The sequence below is a fragment of the Eptatretus burgeri genome, chromosome 5 (assembly GCF_056783735.1).
Source record: "Eptatretus burgeri isolate ZD-2024b chromosome 5, Ebu_testis_v1, whole genome shotgun sequence".
In the NCBI taxonomy this organism is placed as follows: Eukaryota; Metazoa; Chordata; class Myxini; order Myxiniformes; family Myxinidae; genus Eptatretus; species Eptatretus burgeri.
In genome coordinates this window covers 111,834,115-111,848,463 of record NC_140965.1, presented here as the reverse complement: position 1 = coordinate 111,848,463, position 14,349 = coordinate 111,834,115, and the positions used below count along the sequence as shown (strand labels likewise).

The 14,349-nt window shown below is 44.3% G+C and overlaps 1 protein-coding gene across 3 annotated transcripts in view; it reads left to right on the top strand.

Moving 5' to 3' along the window:
* Positions 1-14,349, top strand: part of LOC147027167 (CUB and sushi domain-containing protein 3-like) — a 1,179,270-nt gene that overhangs the window by 992,643 nt on the left and 172,278 nt on the right. For all 3 annotated transcript variants that reach the window (XM_085883358.1, XM_085883359.1, XM_085883360.1), the window contains one exon: positions 670-843. In XM_085883358.1, the coding sequence (XP_085739484.1) occupies positions 670-843 (174 nt within the window). The remainder of the gene's footprint in view (positions 1-669; positions 844-14,349) is intronic.

Below are 14,349 nucleotides of genomic sequence, written 5' to 3'. Positions count from 1 at the left end.
TACTTTTTCGGAAAAAAATATGAATCGCTGAAAATCCCCCATTCACTTACATGGGGAAAAGTGAACCAGAATCAGTATATTCACCCTACTCAGGTGGTAGTAAAGAAAATATGGAAATGGTGAGACAGGTGGTCGTTCAGAGTCCAAAAAAATTGATTCGAAAACTTTCTGTTTGCTCTCACACGAGCTTCGACAGGGTATACAAAATAAAATAAAATAAAATCTTTTTTTTCAACACAGCACCAAATATCTTTTCTCTCACTATTGCCTGGTACAATGAATTGGCACTTCCACAACTGCTCGACACCCTTCCTAAAATGTACTGTTCTGTATGATTTTGTTGTCAAAAGTCAAATGTGTTGACGTTAATATTTCATTTATTTGCTCATGTTTATGGAAGAAGCTGTACATAATGTTTGTTACATGTGGGAACATATTGTCATGAGGAAACAATGGAGAAATCAACATTGTGTTGGATTTTAACCTCAGATAATAGCATCATTCGACGACTGCTCAGGGGACACGTGAAACAGGTCAATATGCACAACTTTTTAAACCTTTGATTCCTGCATCGATTTTATATCCTCCTCCCTTATCGGCATTGTAGTTGTGCTTTTGTGCTATGTATTTATTTCATGTCTCTGAGTCCATCTTGTATATCTGCTGCAGTCATTCAATGTGGGGAGCTTGCGACGCCACCAAATGGAAGGAAAATTGGAACTCAAGTCCACTTCGGTGCAACATCTATATTCACCTGCAATTCTGGGTACACGCTTCTTGGCTCGGCTGGTAGGCAGTGTCTGCATACTGGCCTGTGGAGTGGCACGGAGTCACGCTGCATTGGTAATGATCAACACCAACACTAACTGTAAAGCTATAACTAAACCGGGATCGGAACTTGGATCTCAACCAGCCATAGATACGATTTATGTCACTCGATATCAGAGATATATTTTCTAAAATAATTAAACTCCCACTAATTTTTCCAATCAAGTGCTGAACCAATACCGTGCACATACTGATCACTCATGTGGTTGGACTCATGTATTGTTAAACTAAATGAGGGAGGAAAGTAACCCTAGTTATCCACCATAAGACCGAGTCACATCATTGTGTTATAAAACCAGTATAGAAACTTTATGGTAAAGAATGAGGTCATGAACACATTACGGCATCATGGAAAAAGTTGTGCGTTTTTCGGTAAGAAACTTTCAAAATGACCAGTATGCTTTTGTTTTCTGTACCAGAGAATAACGCATGAAGTATGGTCTTTATAGACAGATTTTATGGCACATCTTGTCCCTCCTGGAAAGATTTTGGTCTTAAATATGAACAGTTGGCATGAGAAACTTAGCAAAGTTTCTGCTCTCATCATCAACACTTGTTTTCTCCACCAATTATTTTCTAAAACTATTCGATTTACCCATGGCTTTGTCAGTATTTTCCCTTTAGGATGTCTCGTTAGATGATGTTCGTGGTGAAAATGCTTATTTTGGGCTTGAGCAGTCCCTGTCATTGCAAGCGGTTTTTTGTTTTGTTTTAACTTCTGTTCAGAAAGGAAATACAGTTCAGAAAGTCACGGCTCTGTGTAGGCATTTGTGCAGTCCTATTTCACATTGTACCTTCGCCTTGATTTCCCAAATTCTTACTCGAGATAGGTGTGCACATTATATTCATAACTAGAAGGGCACTCGGTAGAGCGCATACCTCCACCACGCAATGCCCAATCCACGAGAACATATCGGGCCCAATACATTTTTGAAATACCATGCTATTCAGTACTATATATCGGTTTTGGCTCCATCTCTAAGGGTGAAGAATCACATTAAAAATGAAATCATTCTCGTATCCAGATTCAGATTTGGATTTTCACTAAAATCGAATCAATTCGTCCTTGCCGCACACTCAACATGTCCACTAAGTTTCATCAAAAATCCGTCCCCAACTTTGTGAGGTATCGTGCTATATATTTATTAGTTCAGCCCGATCTCTCAATTGTGAAGAATCACTTTAAAAATTCAAGTAGCTGAATCTGGATCTTCACTAAAATATAATCAGTTTGTCCTTGTCACACACCCAACCTGCCCACCAAATTTCATCCAGATCCGTACACAACTTTTTGAGATATACTGCACACAAACAAACAAACAAACAGACAGAAAGGGGTGAAAACATAACATCCTTCACCTTCGATGGTGGAAGAAACTAGAATGCCACTTGGTGGAAGGTGGAGCACATACCTCTGCTAGGTTGAATAGTTTACGTTTTGTATCCCACTGATATGCTGGAATTGGATACTGACGAACCAAAATCTAATTGGCTTGTTCTTGTCACCTACCCAACTCATCCACCAACAAGTCCACAACTTTTTGAAATATCATGTTGTATATCATTTTGGACCCATCGCTCAATGGTGAAGAATCGCTTGAGAAATTTAAAAAATCCTCGGATCCGGATCCCGATCTTCACCAAAATCTAATCAATTTGTCCTCATCACATATGCACCCTGTCCACCAAATTTATTCAGAATCCGTCCTCAACGTTTTGAGATATCCTGCTCACAGACAAATAAACAAGAAAGATGGTGTGCGGAACACAATACTTGCAAAATCCAAATAAACAACAGTTGCCATGGAAACAGCAATTTGATAATTTGGAAAATTTGACCTATCAAGTGTTTTTATATGATGGCATGTTATGCAAAACAAATTTGATTTACCTGATCACCAGATTTTATACACATACACTATACAGAGGTACAATGAAGCTGTGTGAGTTTCAATCTGATACCTTGAAAAATTCCTGAGGTTTGGGATTTAATATAGGTTTATTATAATGGGGTGAAATTGTTCTCATGGACACCGTTTTCTCTTTGCCTTGTGGGACGTTCTCTATGCCAATAACCAAGACGAGCAACATCTGAAAAAAAATATTGGACCGCCTGTCCTGAAGCTCACCGGGATCGGGAACAACAATCACTCAAACCCCCCGCAGACCCCTTTCGACCCTGAATTTTTTTAATGCCATGAACAAACTTTGGTAAATCAAGGAATGAAGGGTGATGAAGGTTGTGGTCAAGTTTCATTGAAATTCTGTGTGTAGTTCAGAAAAGAGAGCAAATACTTCTCTTTTAGGGAGTCAGAAATGCCCCCCGCCCCCCTCGTCAACTCCCTTCATGAGCGCAGACTTTAATGCAGTCAATACACTATGGTACATCACAGGTGATGAAGGTTGTGGTCAAGTTTCATTGAAATTGTGTAAGCAGTTTCCAAGAAGAGAGCAAATATCTATTTTGGGGCATCAAACCACCCCCTCCCCGATGACCCCTCGATGAGTACAGATTTTTATGCATACGATAAGCTTTAGTACATCATTGGTGATGAAGGTTGTTGTGAACTTTCATCGAAATTGTGTCTGTAGTTTCAGAGAAGAGAGCAAATACATTTTTTTTTGGGGGGGGGGGGTCAAAAAACCCCCCGTGGATCCCCTTAATGAGTGTAGAGTTTGATTTGGTCGATACTTTAGTACATCTCTGGTGATGATGGTTGTGGTCATGTTTCATGAAAATTGTGCATATAGTTTTGAAGATGAGAGCAAATACTAATTTTGGGGGTTGGGGGTCAAACTCTCCCCTCCCCCCACCCCCTCACTCCAGACCTTCTTCATGAGCGCAGATTTTGATGCAGTCAGTCAATACACTTTCGTTAAGCATCAGTTAAACAGCTTGTAGCCAAGTTTCATCAAAATTGTGTGTTTGGTTCAAGTGATAATGACTGAAGTGTTTACAGACTGACTGATTCATTGACTCACTCACCTACGGACACTGATCAATTGCATAAGGTCACCTGACTAAAGTCAAGGTGAGCTTAAAAAAAAGAAGAAAAAAAGAAGAGAAATTTAATTCCTTAATTCTATTTTGTGCCATCTTTGCTTCATACTACGGTGGTTTACCAATGGTGGGCCTTTTGATTTTGATTGGTGACCCTCAACTGTTATTGTAGAAGGCCCTCAGACAGAATGTGTAATGTTGTCTATTTGTCTATAAGGGTCTTAGGGGACTATGGGTTTGAATGGAGTCTTTATGGTATACAGGGTCCTTAAGGGCCTTTGGGTTTTAAAGAGTCTTAAAGGTCTTTGTTGTCTTTATGGGTGTTGGGGGTCTGAAGGGTCTTAATGGTCCTTGTGGCCTTGTGGTTCTTGGGGTCTTAGGGTTATAAGGTTTAAATGGTCTTTGGGGTTTTAAAGTTATCTGGAGTTATATAAGGGTCGAACAGGTCTTAAGGCTTTATGGGGACTTCAAGTATCTTGAGGTCATAAAAGTTCCAAAAGCTCTTAGGGTTATAAATGGTCTCAATGGTCTCAGGGGTCTTACTGGTATTCAGGGTCTTTTGGGTCTTTATGGTCTTCTGGGTCTTTTGTGATGTTTGGGTCTGGTACATCGATAAACTTTGGTGACTTTTGGGGTCTTTACTGACTTTTGGGTGCTTGGGGTCTTTTGGCTTATCTGGGTCTTCAGGGTCCTTGGGGACTTTGGGGTCTTTTGGGTCCTCAGTGTCTTTTGGGAATGAGCTGTTAGCTTTGCAGACAATTGTATGTCCCGTCTCATGTTAAACAGGTGAAACCAGCCTTTGACACGAAACAGGATATCTAATCAGTACTGTTGGACAACACTAGTCATGGGGTATATGTTCCTGAAAAATGACGCGAATGTCAGGATCCACGAATGTCGGGGAATTTTATTTTATTTTATTTTATTTATATATTACATTGTCTCGGCTTGTGGAAGAGCAATTACACAGAACAAATCAGGACACAACATAAAAAGAGGAACAGCAGGAGAAAGGGGAAACACAAACAGCAGGGCGGAGCGAGAAAGTAGACGGAGACAAACATACAAGGGATGCAGATAACCATGAGGGATAACGGAGAATGCAAAGGGTGAACAATATAGATAAATTAGCAAAATTGTGTTTGACAAGTTTGTAATTTTTGTCAAGGTCTGAGGAGAGGGTAGAGCGAGAGCTCCGGTGTCAGGATCGGCCGAGAGCTCCAGTGTCGAAATCGGCCAAGAGCTCCAATGTCGGAATCGGCCGAGAGCTCCAGTATCAGAATCGGCCAAGAGCTCCAATGTCGGAATCAGCCGAGAGCTCCAGTGTCGGAATCGGCTGAGATCTCCAGTGTCGGAATCGGCCGAGAGCTCCAGTGTCGAAATCGGCCGAGAGCTTCGGTGTCGGAATCGGCCGAGAGCTCCGATGTCAGAATCGGCCAAGAGCTCCAGTGTTGGAATTGGCCGAGAGCTCCAGTGTCGGAATCGGCCGAGAGCTCCAATGTCAGAATCGGGCGAGAGCTCCAGTGTGGGAATCGGCTGAGAGCTCCAGTGTCAGAATCAGATGCGATATCTCACATCAGAAATCAGGTGAGACCTCTCACATCAGAATCGGCTGAGACCTCTCACGTAGGAATCGGTTGAGTCCTCTCATGTCGGAATCGGTTGAGTCCTCTCATGTCGGAATCAGTTGAGTCCTCTCATGTCGGAATCAGTTGAGTCCTCTCATGTCGGAATCAGTTGAGTCCTCTCATGTCGGAATCAGTTGAGTCCTCTCATGTCGGAATCAGTTGAGTCCTCTCATGTCGGAATCAGTTGAGTCCTCTCATGTCGGAATCAGTTGAGTCCTCTCATGTCGGAATCAGTTGAGTCCTCTCATGTCGGAATCAGTTGAGTCCTCTCATGTCGGAATCAGTTGAGTCCTCTCATGTCGGAATCAGTTGAGTCCTCTCATGTCGGAATCAGTTGAGACCGCTCATGTCGGAATCAGCTGAGACCTCTCATGTCGGAATCAGCAGAGACCTCTCATGTCGGAATCAGCAGAGACCTCTCATGTCGGAATCAGCAGAGACCTCTCATGTCGGAATCAGCAGAGACCTCTCATGTCGGAATCAGCAGAGACCTCTCATGTCGGAATCAGCAGAGACCTCTCATGTCGGAATCAGCAGAGACCTCTCATGTCGGAATCAGCAGAGACCTCTCATGTCGGAATCAGCAGAGACCTCTCATGTCGGAATCAGCAGAGACCTCTCATGTCGGAATCAGCAGAGACCTCTCATGTCGGAATCAGCAGAGACCTCTCATGTCGGAATCAGCAGAGACCTCTCATGTCGGAATCAGCAGAGACCTCTCATGTCGGAATCAGCAGAGACCTCTCATGCCGGAATCAGCAGAGACCTCTCATGCCGGAATCAGCAGAGACCTCTCATGCCGGAATCAGCAGAGACCTCTCATGCCGGAATCAGCAGAGACCTCTCATGCCGGAATCAGCAGAGACCTCTCATGCCGGAATCAGCAGAGACCTCTCATGCCGGAATCAGCAGAGACCTCTCATGCCGGAATCAGCAGAGACCTCTCATGCCGGAATCAGCAGAGACCTCTCATGCCGGAATCAGCAGAGACCTCTCATGCCGGAATCAGCAGAGACCTCTCATGCCGGAATCAGCAGAGACCTCTCATGCCGGAATCAGCAGAGACCTCTCATGCCGGAATCAGCAGAGACCTCTCATGCCGGAATCAGCAGAGACCTCTCATGCCGGAATCAGCAGAGACCTCTCATGCCGGAATCAGCAGAGACCTCTCATGCCGGAATCAGCAGAGACCTCTCATGCCGGAATCAGCAGAGACCTCTCATGCCGGAATCAGCAGAGACCTCTCATGCCGGAATCAGCAGAGACCTCTCATGCCGGAATCAGCAGAGACCTCTCATGCCGGAATCAGCAGAGACCTCTCATGCCGGAATCAGCAGAGACCTCTCATGCCGGAATCAGCAGAGACCTCTCATGCCGGAATCAGCAGAGACCTCTCATGCCGGAATCAGCAGAGACCTCTCATGCCGGAATCAGCAGAGACCTCTCATGCCGGAATCAGCAGAGACCTCTCATGCCGGAATCAGCAGAGACCTCTCATGCCGGAATCAGCAGAGACCTCTCATGCCGGAATCAGCAGAGACCTCTCATGCCGGAATCAGCAGAGACCTCTCATGCCGGAATCAGCAGAGACCTCTCATGCCGGAATCAGCAGAGACCTCTCATGCCGGAATCAGCAGAGACCTCTCATGCCGGAATCAGCAGAGACCTCTCATGTTAGAATCAGCTGAGACCTCCAATGCCGGATTCAGCCGAGACCTCCCATGTCGGAATCAGCCGAGACCTCTCATGCCGGAATCAGCAGAGACCTCTCATGCCGGAATCAGCTGAGACCTCATGTCGGAATCAGCTGAGACCTCTCATGTCGGAATCAGCTGAGACCTCTCATGTCGGAATCAGCTGAGACCTCTCATGTCGGAATCAGCTGAGACCTCTCATGTCGGAATCAGCTGAGACCTCTCATGTCGGAATCAGCTGAGACCTCTCATGTCGGAATCAGCTGAGACCTCTCATGTCGGAATCAGCTGAGACCTCTCATGTCGGAATCAGCTGAGACCTCTCATGTCGGAATCAGCTGAGACCTCTCATGTCGGAATCAGCTGAGACCTCTCATGTCGGAATCATCTGAGACCTCTCATGTCGAAATCATCTGAGACCTCTCATGTCGGAATCATCTGAGACCTCTCATGTCGGAATCATCTGAGACCTCTCATGTCGGAATCATCTGAGACCTCTCATGTCGGAATCATCTGAGACCTCTCATGTCGGAATCATCTGAGACCTCTCATGTCGGAATCATCTGAGACCTCTCATGTCGGAATCATCTGAGACCTCTCATGTCGGAATCATCTGAGACCTCTCATGTCGGAATCATCTGAGACCTCTCATGTCGGAATCATCTGAGACCTCTCATGTCGGAATCATCTGAGACCTCTCATGTCGGAATCATCTGAGACCTCTCATGTCGGAATCATCTGAGACCTCTCATGTCGGAATCATCTGAGACCTCTCATGTCGGAATCAGCTGAGACCCCTCATGTCGGAATCAGCTGAGACCCCTCATGTCGGAATCACCTGAGACCCCTCATGTCGGAATCACCTGAGACCCCTCATGTCGGAATCACCTGAGGCCTCTCATGTCGGAATCACCTGAGGCCTCTCATGTCGGAATCACCTGAGGCCTCTCATGTCGGAATCACCTGAGACCTCTCATGTCGGAATCACCTGAGGCCTCTCATGTCGGAATCACCTGAGGCCTCTCATGTCGGAATCACCTGAGGCCTCTCATGTCGGAATCACCTGAGGCCTCTCATGTCGGAATCACCTGAGGCCTCTCATGTCGGAATCAGCTGAGGCCTCTCATGTCGGAATCAGCTGAGACCTCTCATGTCGGAATCAGCTGAGACCTCTCATGTCGGAATCAGCTGAGACCTCTCATGTCGGAATCAGCTGAGACCTCTCATGTCGGAATCACCTGAGACCTCTCATGTCGGAATCACCTGAGACCTCTCATGTCGGAATCACCTGAGACCTCTCATCTCAGAATCAGTTGAGATCTCTCATGTCAGAATCACGAGACTTTTCTTCCAGTGGCGTGAAGGACTAATATGCAGACTGCAATTTGTTTCATTCAAATATCTTCAACTGTTTTGGAGAAAAAGAATAGGCTGCATTAGTTTTCAGCATACCCTACTACAACTACTACCACTGCAATGACTAATTAATCCCACCTTTTGTGAGGGATCAGCCACATGAGTTTTCCCTCTCCACTTCTCCACACCCCTCTATCCCAAGCAATGTTTTTTTTCTCTGAACATCTGTTTCTCCATTGTCCCTCCCCAACACTTTCTTTCACCTCAATTTCGGTCTGCCTCTTCTCCTGCCAGCTTTCTGTACCCACCCTACCGAGTTGCATCCAGCTGTTCCTGAACTCTGTGTCCTTTTCTCCGGACATGGTGGAGGGTTTTCTGTCAAACCTCGACTCTGATTCTGCAACTGGTCCAGGCGGCATCAGCCCATGCGTCCGAAAACCTGCTCTGCTGCTTTTACTCACCCTCTCTCTGTTCTATTCACCCTCTCATTCGCTCCAGGTCATCTGCCATCTGCTTGGAAATCAGGAAGCATAATCGCACTGCAAAAAGGTGCAAAAACAGATCCCTGCAACTACAGAACAATCAGCCTTCTCCCAATCATCAGCAAGGACATATAATCTATCATCACTTCTGACATTAAATCCTTCCTCTTTTCCAATGGCTTGATTTCCGATCATCAATTTGGATTCAGACCAGGTCACTCTACCCAAGACATGCTGATTCTGCTTTCCCAAAAATGAATGGAGGTCCTCAATGTCAAACATGAGATCAGAGCCATCTCCCTAGACATATTGTGTGCTTTTGATATGGTCTGGCACCCCACTCTGCTCACTAGACTCTCTTCCTATGGTATCCAAGACGGTCTTCACTCATGGCCCGCAGATTTCCTCTCCTGTTGCAGTCAACACATGGCTCTTAATGGAATTCTCTCATCACCTCTACCCGTCCAGGCTGGAGTTCCTCAAGGCAGTGTTCTTGGCCCTGTGCTTTTTCTGCTTTTCATCAATGATCTCTCTGACACTCTGCAACATCCTCTTTATCTCTATGCTGATAACTCCACCTTCTGCCATACCATCTGTCATCCCTCAGATCTGCAAGCAGCAGCCTCTTCACTCTCTGCAGATCTGGATAAAGTCACAAGCTGGTCCAACACTTGGAACATGTCTTTCAATCCTGACAAATCTAACCCTCTCTTTGCCTCTCCGAAAGAACCATCTGGAACCCCTCCCCCCGCTCCAATCTACTTTCTCATCAATCCTCTTGCAAAAGTCTTTTCGTTCAACCTTTTGGGTCTCACTATCTGCCATGATCTAACCTAAGCTAGATGAGCTCGATTGATCTTTCCTAGCGAGATTTATTCCGGGTCTAGCTAGACTCAGCTATGAGGAGCAGTTGAAGGAGACAGGGCTTTATTCACCAGAAAGGAGGCGGTTTCGAGGAGATATGATAGAGATGTTTAAGATAATGAAAGGTATTGATAAAATAAGTGCAGATGAATTATTCAACAGAGTAGACAGTGATAGGATCAGGGACAATAGCCTGAGAGTAAAGAAGAGGAGAGTTGAGACGGTAGTTAGGCAGGGGTCTTTCACTCAGAGAGTAGTTGATGCATGGAATGGTCTCCCTGGAAAGGTCGTGGCAGCAGAAACAGTCGATAAGTTTAAATTAGAATTAGATAGGTACCTGGAAGTTTTGGAGATAGAGGGTTATGGAGATGTTAATAAGACTTTTAGGGGAAGTTTGAGTATTGATGGGTGATTGTGTACGGAGTGCTGTTGGTGGGGGTCTTGTTAAGTGCGGCTGAGTGGTTGATGTTTGTTTTTAACCAAACCCATGTCCCCTCTCTGAGGGGAAGAAAAGAAAAAAAAAAATTCAACAACAAAAGAAATACTATTTGTTTTTTTCTTTCATTAATTAAAATGATCTTGGGTTGGTGTGGTGTTCGTGCAGGCATGATGGTCTGATGGCCTCCACCTGTGTTGGATTTCCTTGTTGTCCTTGTTATCCTATTGTTTCTGTTCCCCTCTGTTTTGTCCTTCCTTCTCCCACCCTCTCGTCTCCTGCTCACCTTGTTATACATTCTCTGTGTTAGCTTTTACACAAGCCTCGACATTGTTTACCAAAAAAGAAAACCTGCATCCATATCAAAGACTTGCATTATGACATCCCCCCCATTCCCCTCCTCCACACGAAGCACATGACCCAACCAAAGCAGACGTGCCTCTCATGCCTCTTTGCCAATGTGCCTTACCTCTGCCCACCTCTTGATATCCTTGTTTCTCTTCGTTTCCCTCAGAGAGATCCCTCTCTGCATCCGCATCTCTGTCGTCTGCAGCAATTTCTCCAGGATGATTGCGATTGTGAGAATGAGTGTAACTGTCAGTTCTGATCATCCGTCGTTTTCATCATGTTGTTCACTGATAGAAGGAGGAAGAGGAAAGCACATTTTGGTTACCCTAAAGGTCTCCACATTTGGAAGGCATTTACCCCACTGTCCTCTTCATTATTTCTGATGTATGCGTGATGTCCCCTTTTTGTAGTTTGCAGACATGTAAAAACTGAAAGCACAAATTGGGATATTTGTGACCACAAGATCATTTCACTTTGGCACGCGAAGCTTTAAAAAAATTTTCTCCTGGTTGTATCGGATTCCTTTCTCCTCATGTCTACCTTGAACAAGCAAAACAAGTGCACCCAACCGTTAAGGAATACGATACTGTGTGAGCAGAGTGCCTTTGTTACTAAATTACAGCTCGGTTCAAATTTTAATCCCCAGCACAAGGAATATCCGTAATTGATGTAATTGATAATAATCTGTTACTCATGTTGATCTCTTGCACCCAGATACTTGTTTGAGTGCGTACATCGTATTTTTTCATAAACCACCAGCCTGGATTTTCATCACATTAAAAACCAGTCGTTTCATCACTGTGGGAATTGCTTTAAAAAAAAAGATTGAAAATTTAACCTTTTGAATCGTGGAATTTTCTGATTGTTTTTGGGGATTCATCTTTTATGCTACAAAGACAAAAGCAGTCATCCTTCCATGTTCCTCCTAATTCTGGTGGCCCTGACTTGTGTCAGAGAAAATTGAATAATGTCAGCAAGCCCTGTACATCAACTCTATTCTGCGTCCATTGTTTGACTTCTCAAGCCAAACCAAGTGGCCAAAGCTCTTGAAGTATGCCAGCAAGTAAAATAGCTGATATTTCACTCAACTTACACATATCTCCAGGCGTTCCTTAACGTCAACACGATCGAATGACAATGTAATAACACGTGAGGTTGTGCTTGCAAGAGTACCGTCAGACACCAATAGATATGTTCCTGAAAAATGCCCCGAATTTCAAATCCACAAATGTCGGGGGATTGTTTCAATGGGAAAAAGGGGGAATAGGTTCCCAGTGGTTCCTGATTCATAAGGGAAAATCAAAAACCCCATAAAACAAAACGCTAATACGCCAGTGAAAAACTACGAATATGCCCGCAAAGAAACCCACAAATACGTGAAAAAAGACAAACGAACCGCGAATACGCGAAGCACACGGCCGCAAATGTAGAGGCAGGTCACATTTTATGAACTGTGAATATGCGGAGTCCACGAATAGCAGAACCGCGAATGATGGGGGTCTGACTGTATGTCACAGCAATGTCATTTCAGATGGTTTTAGCAGACCACACTTGAGTCGATTTATATCGAGGATTTAAAAAGATGGCTGAAGCCTTCCAGAGTTTGAGGTGAAGTGTGGTGCACATGCACATTTGACATTTAATCACCTGTTGCTTTTATTGGGTTGGAAAGGCTTGTTTTGGTTTTATGATTATGCCTGACCGTAAACTCACCTCCTGGCTGATGTGCAGCAAGGAGAAGACAATGTGCTCATGTGGCAGCCATCCATTGTTGCTCACAGCTTGCATGGCTTCGGCTGTTAAGGGTTGTGGTCTGTGCCTTGCTGCTCCATCAAGCTAGGCAGTTTAATACATTATTTAACCGAATAGGTTGGCATGGTGATAAGTGAACGATTGTGTGGTACGTCGTCGTGACAAGCCGATATAAAAGGATGAAACCACGTTTGACGGCTCCAGTCTTTTACATGTGACCTTTAAAATCCTCCGTTAAACATCGCTTAATTGTGTGTGTACATATGTCTGTCTGCATGTGTGTGTGTGTGTATATATATATATATATATATATATATATATATATATATATATATATATATATATATATATATATATATATATATATATATATATATGCCTTTAACTCAAATATCATCTCTCAGCAACACATCCCATGTTTTCCTTGGACGGCCTCTAGCTCTCCTTCCAGTCACATTCATATTTATACACCTCTTTACACAACTGCCCAGCCCAATCCTTTCCTCGTGTCCGAACTATCTTAGCCTACCCTGATGTATAACCTCACAAATGGTTTTTATACCTAACCTATCTCTTAATTCCACATTTAGATTCCTATCTTCCAGTGTCACATCACACATCAACCTCACCATTCTGATTTCACTTCGTTCACACCTCTGTTCATCCTCCTTTTTTATCACCCATGTTTCACTGCCCTACAACATCATGCTTCTAACGCAACCTGCATAAAGTTTTCTCTTTAATTGGAGAGAGGTCCCTCTTTACGTCAGTAGGAGTAATAACTCCTTAAACTTCCTGCAGCCATTTCTAATTCTTGCAATCACTGCTACTTCCACACCACCACCTGCACTCATCATATCACTACGATAACATAATTTATCTACACATTCCAGAGATACATCCCCATAAACTAACTTTTCCACACTAATTGGAGCAACTTGTTTACCTGTGCAAACAGCACATCTGAAGTCAGGAACCACCTGCTGTCTACCCCTGATGTCACTACACCTCTTGTGCACCCAACAGTTGCAGGATTTACACAATATTGAATTGCTACCTACACCTATTATACAGACAGCACAGGGCCACCTCTCCATTTTTTTCCACACTTCCTTCTCCCACACCACTAATAAGTACTTTTGTTTTCTCGTTATTCACTTTCAGTCCTCTGGCCTCCGTTCCCTCCTTCCATACTGTATATTTACCCATTACCTCTTCCACACTGTCGGCCGTCAGCACGAGGTCATCAGGAAATAGGAGTTCCCAAGGTGAGCCTCCTCGACATTCCTGTGATATTGCTTCAAGAACCATAATGAACAGGATTGGGCTCAAGACGAACCCCTGATGAACACCCACTTTCACTTCAAAATCCTTACTCTGCACTCTATTTACCCTCACAGAAGTGTTTGAGCCATCATGCATCGCCATAACTGCCCTAACTAACCAATCAATCTTCGACACGTAACTTTCTCATGGATCATTGCAACATTTCTCAAGGCACCCTCTCAAATGCCTTCTCCAATGCTGCATCTTCATTTACTACATCCATCTATAGAAAGCCCACTTTCACCCACCAGTATACTCGATGGGACTCTTTCAGTTCAACGAGATACAAGATTGGTTTGATCAATGTATTAGTGAGTCGAGGTAAGAGGATATGTTCCAATTCCAAGCTTCATACAGAGATGGACAAGATTTCCGGCATCCCCGGTGAGAATGGATATCGTGAGTATATCATCACGAGATTTATGCACCAATTCCTCACTGCTATAGATGAACGGAAGATGATGGGTCCTGAAAGGAGCCCAATCTCCATCAAGATTCCTTGGAGAGGGAAAATGTCGCAAAGATATGAGGAACAAATCAAAAGATGTCTCAGACACGTATCTGACTGTTCATCTAAGAGTGATTTTCACCTCTCAACGTTTAATTCCTGCAGTGAAGAAGGATGTTCTGCCTG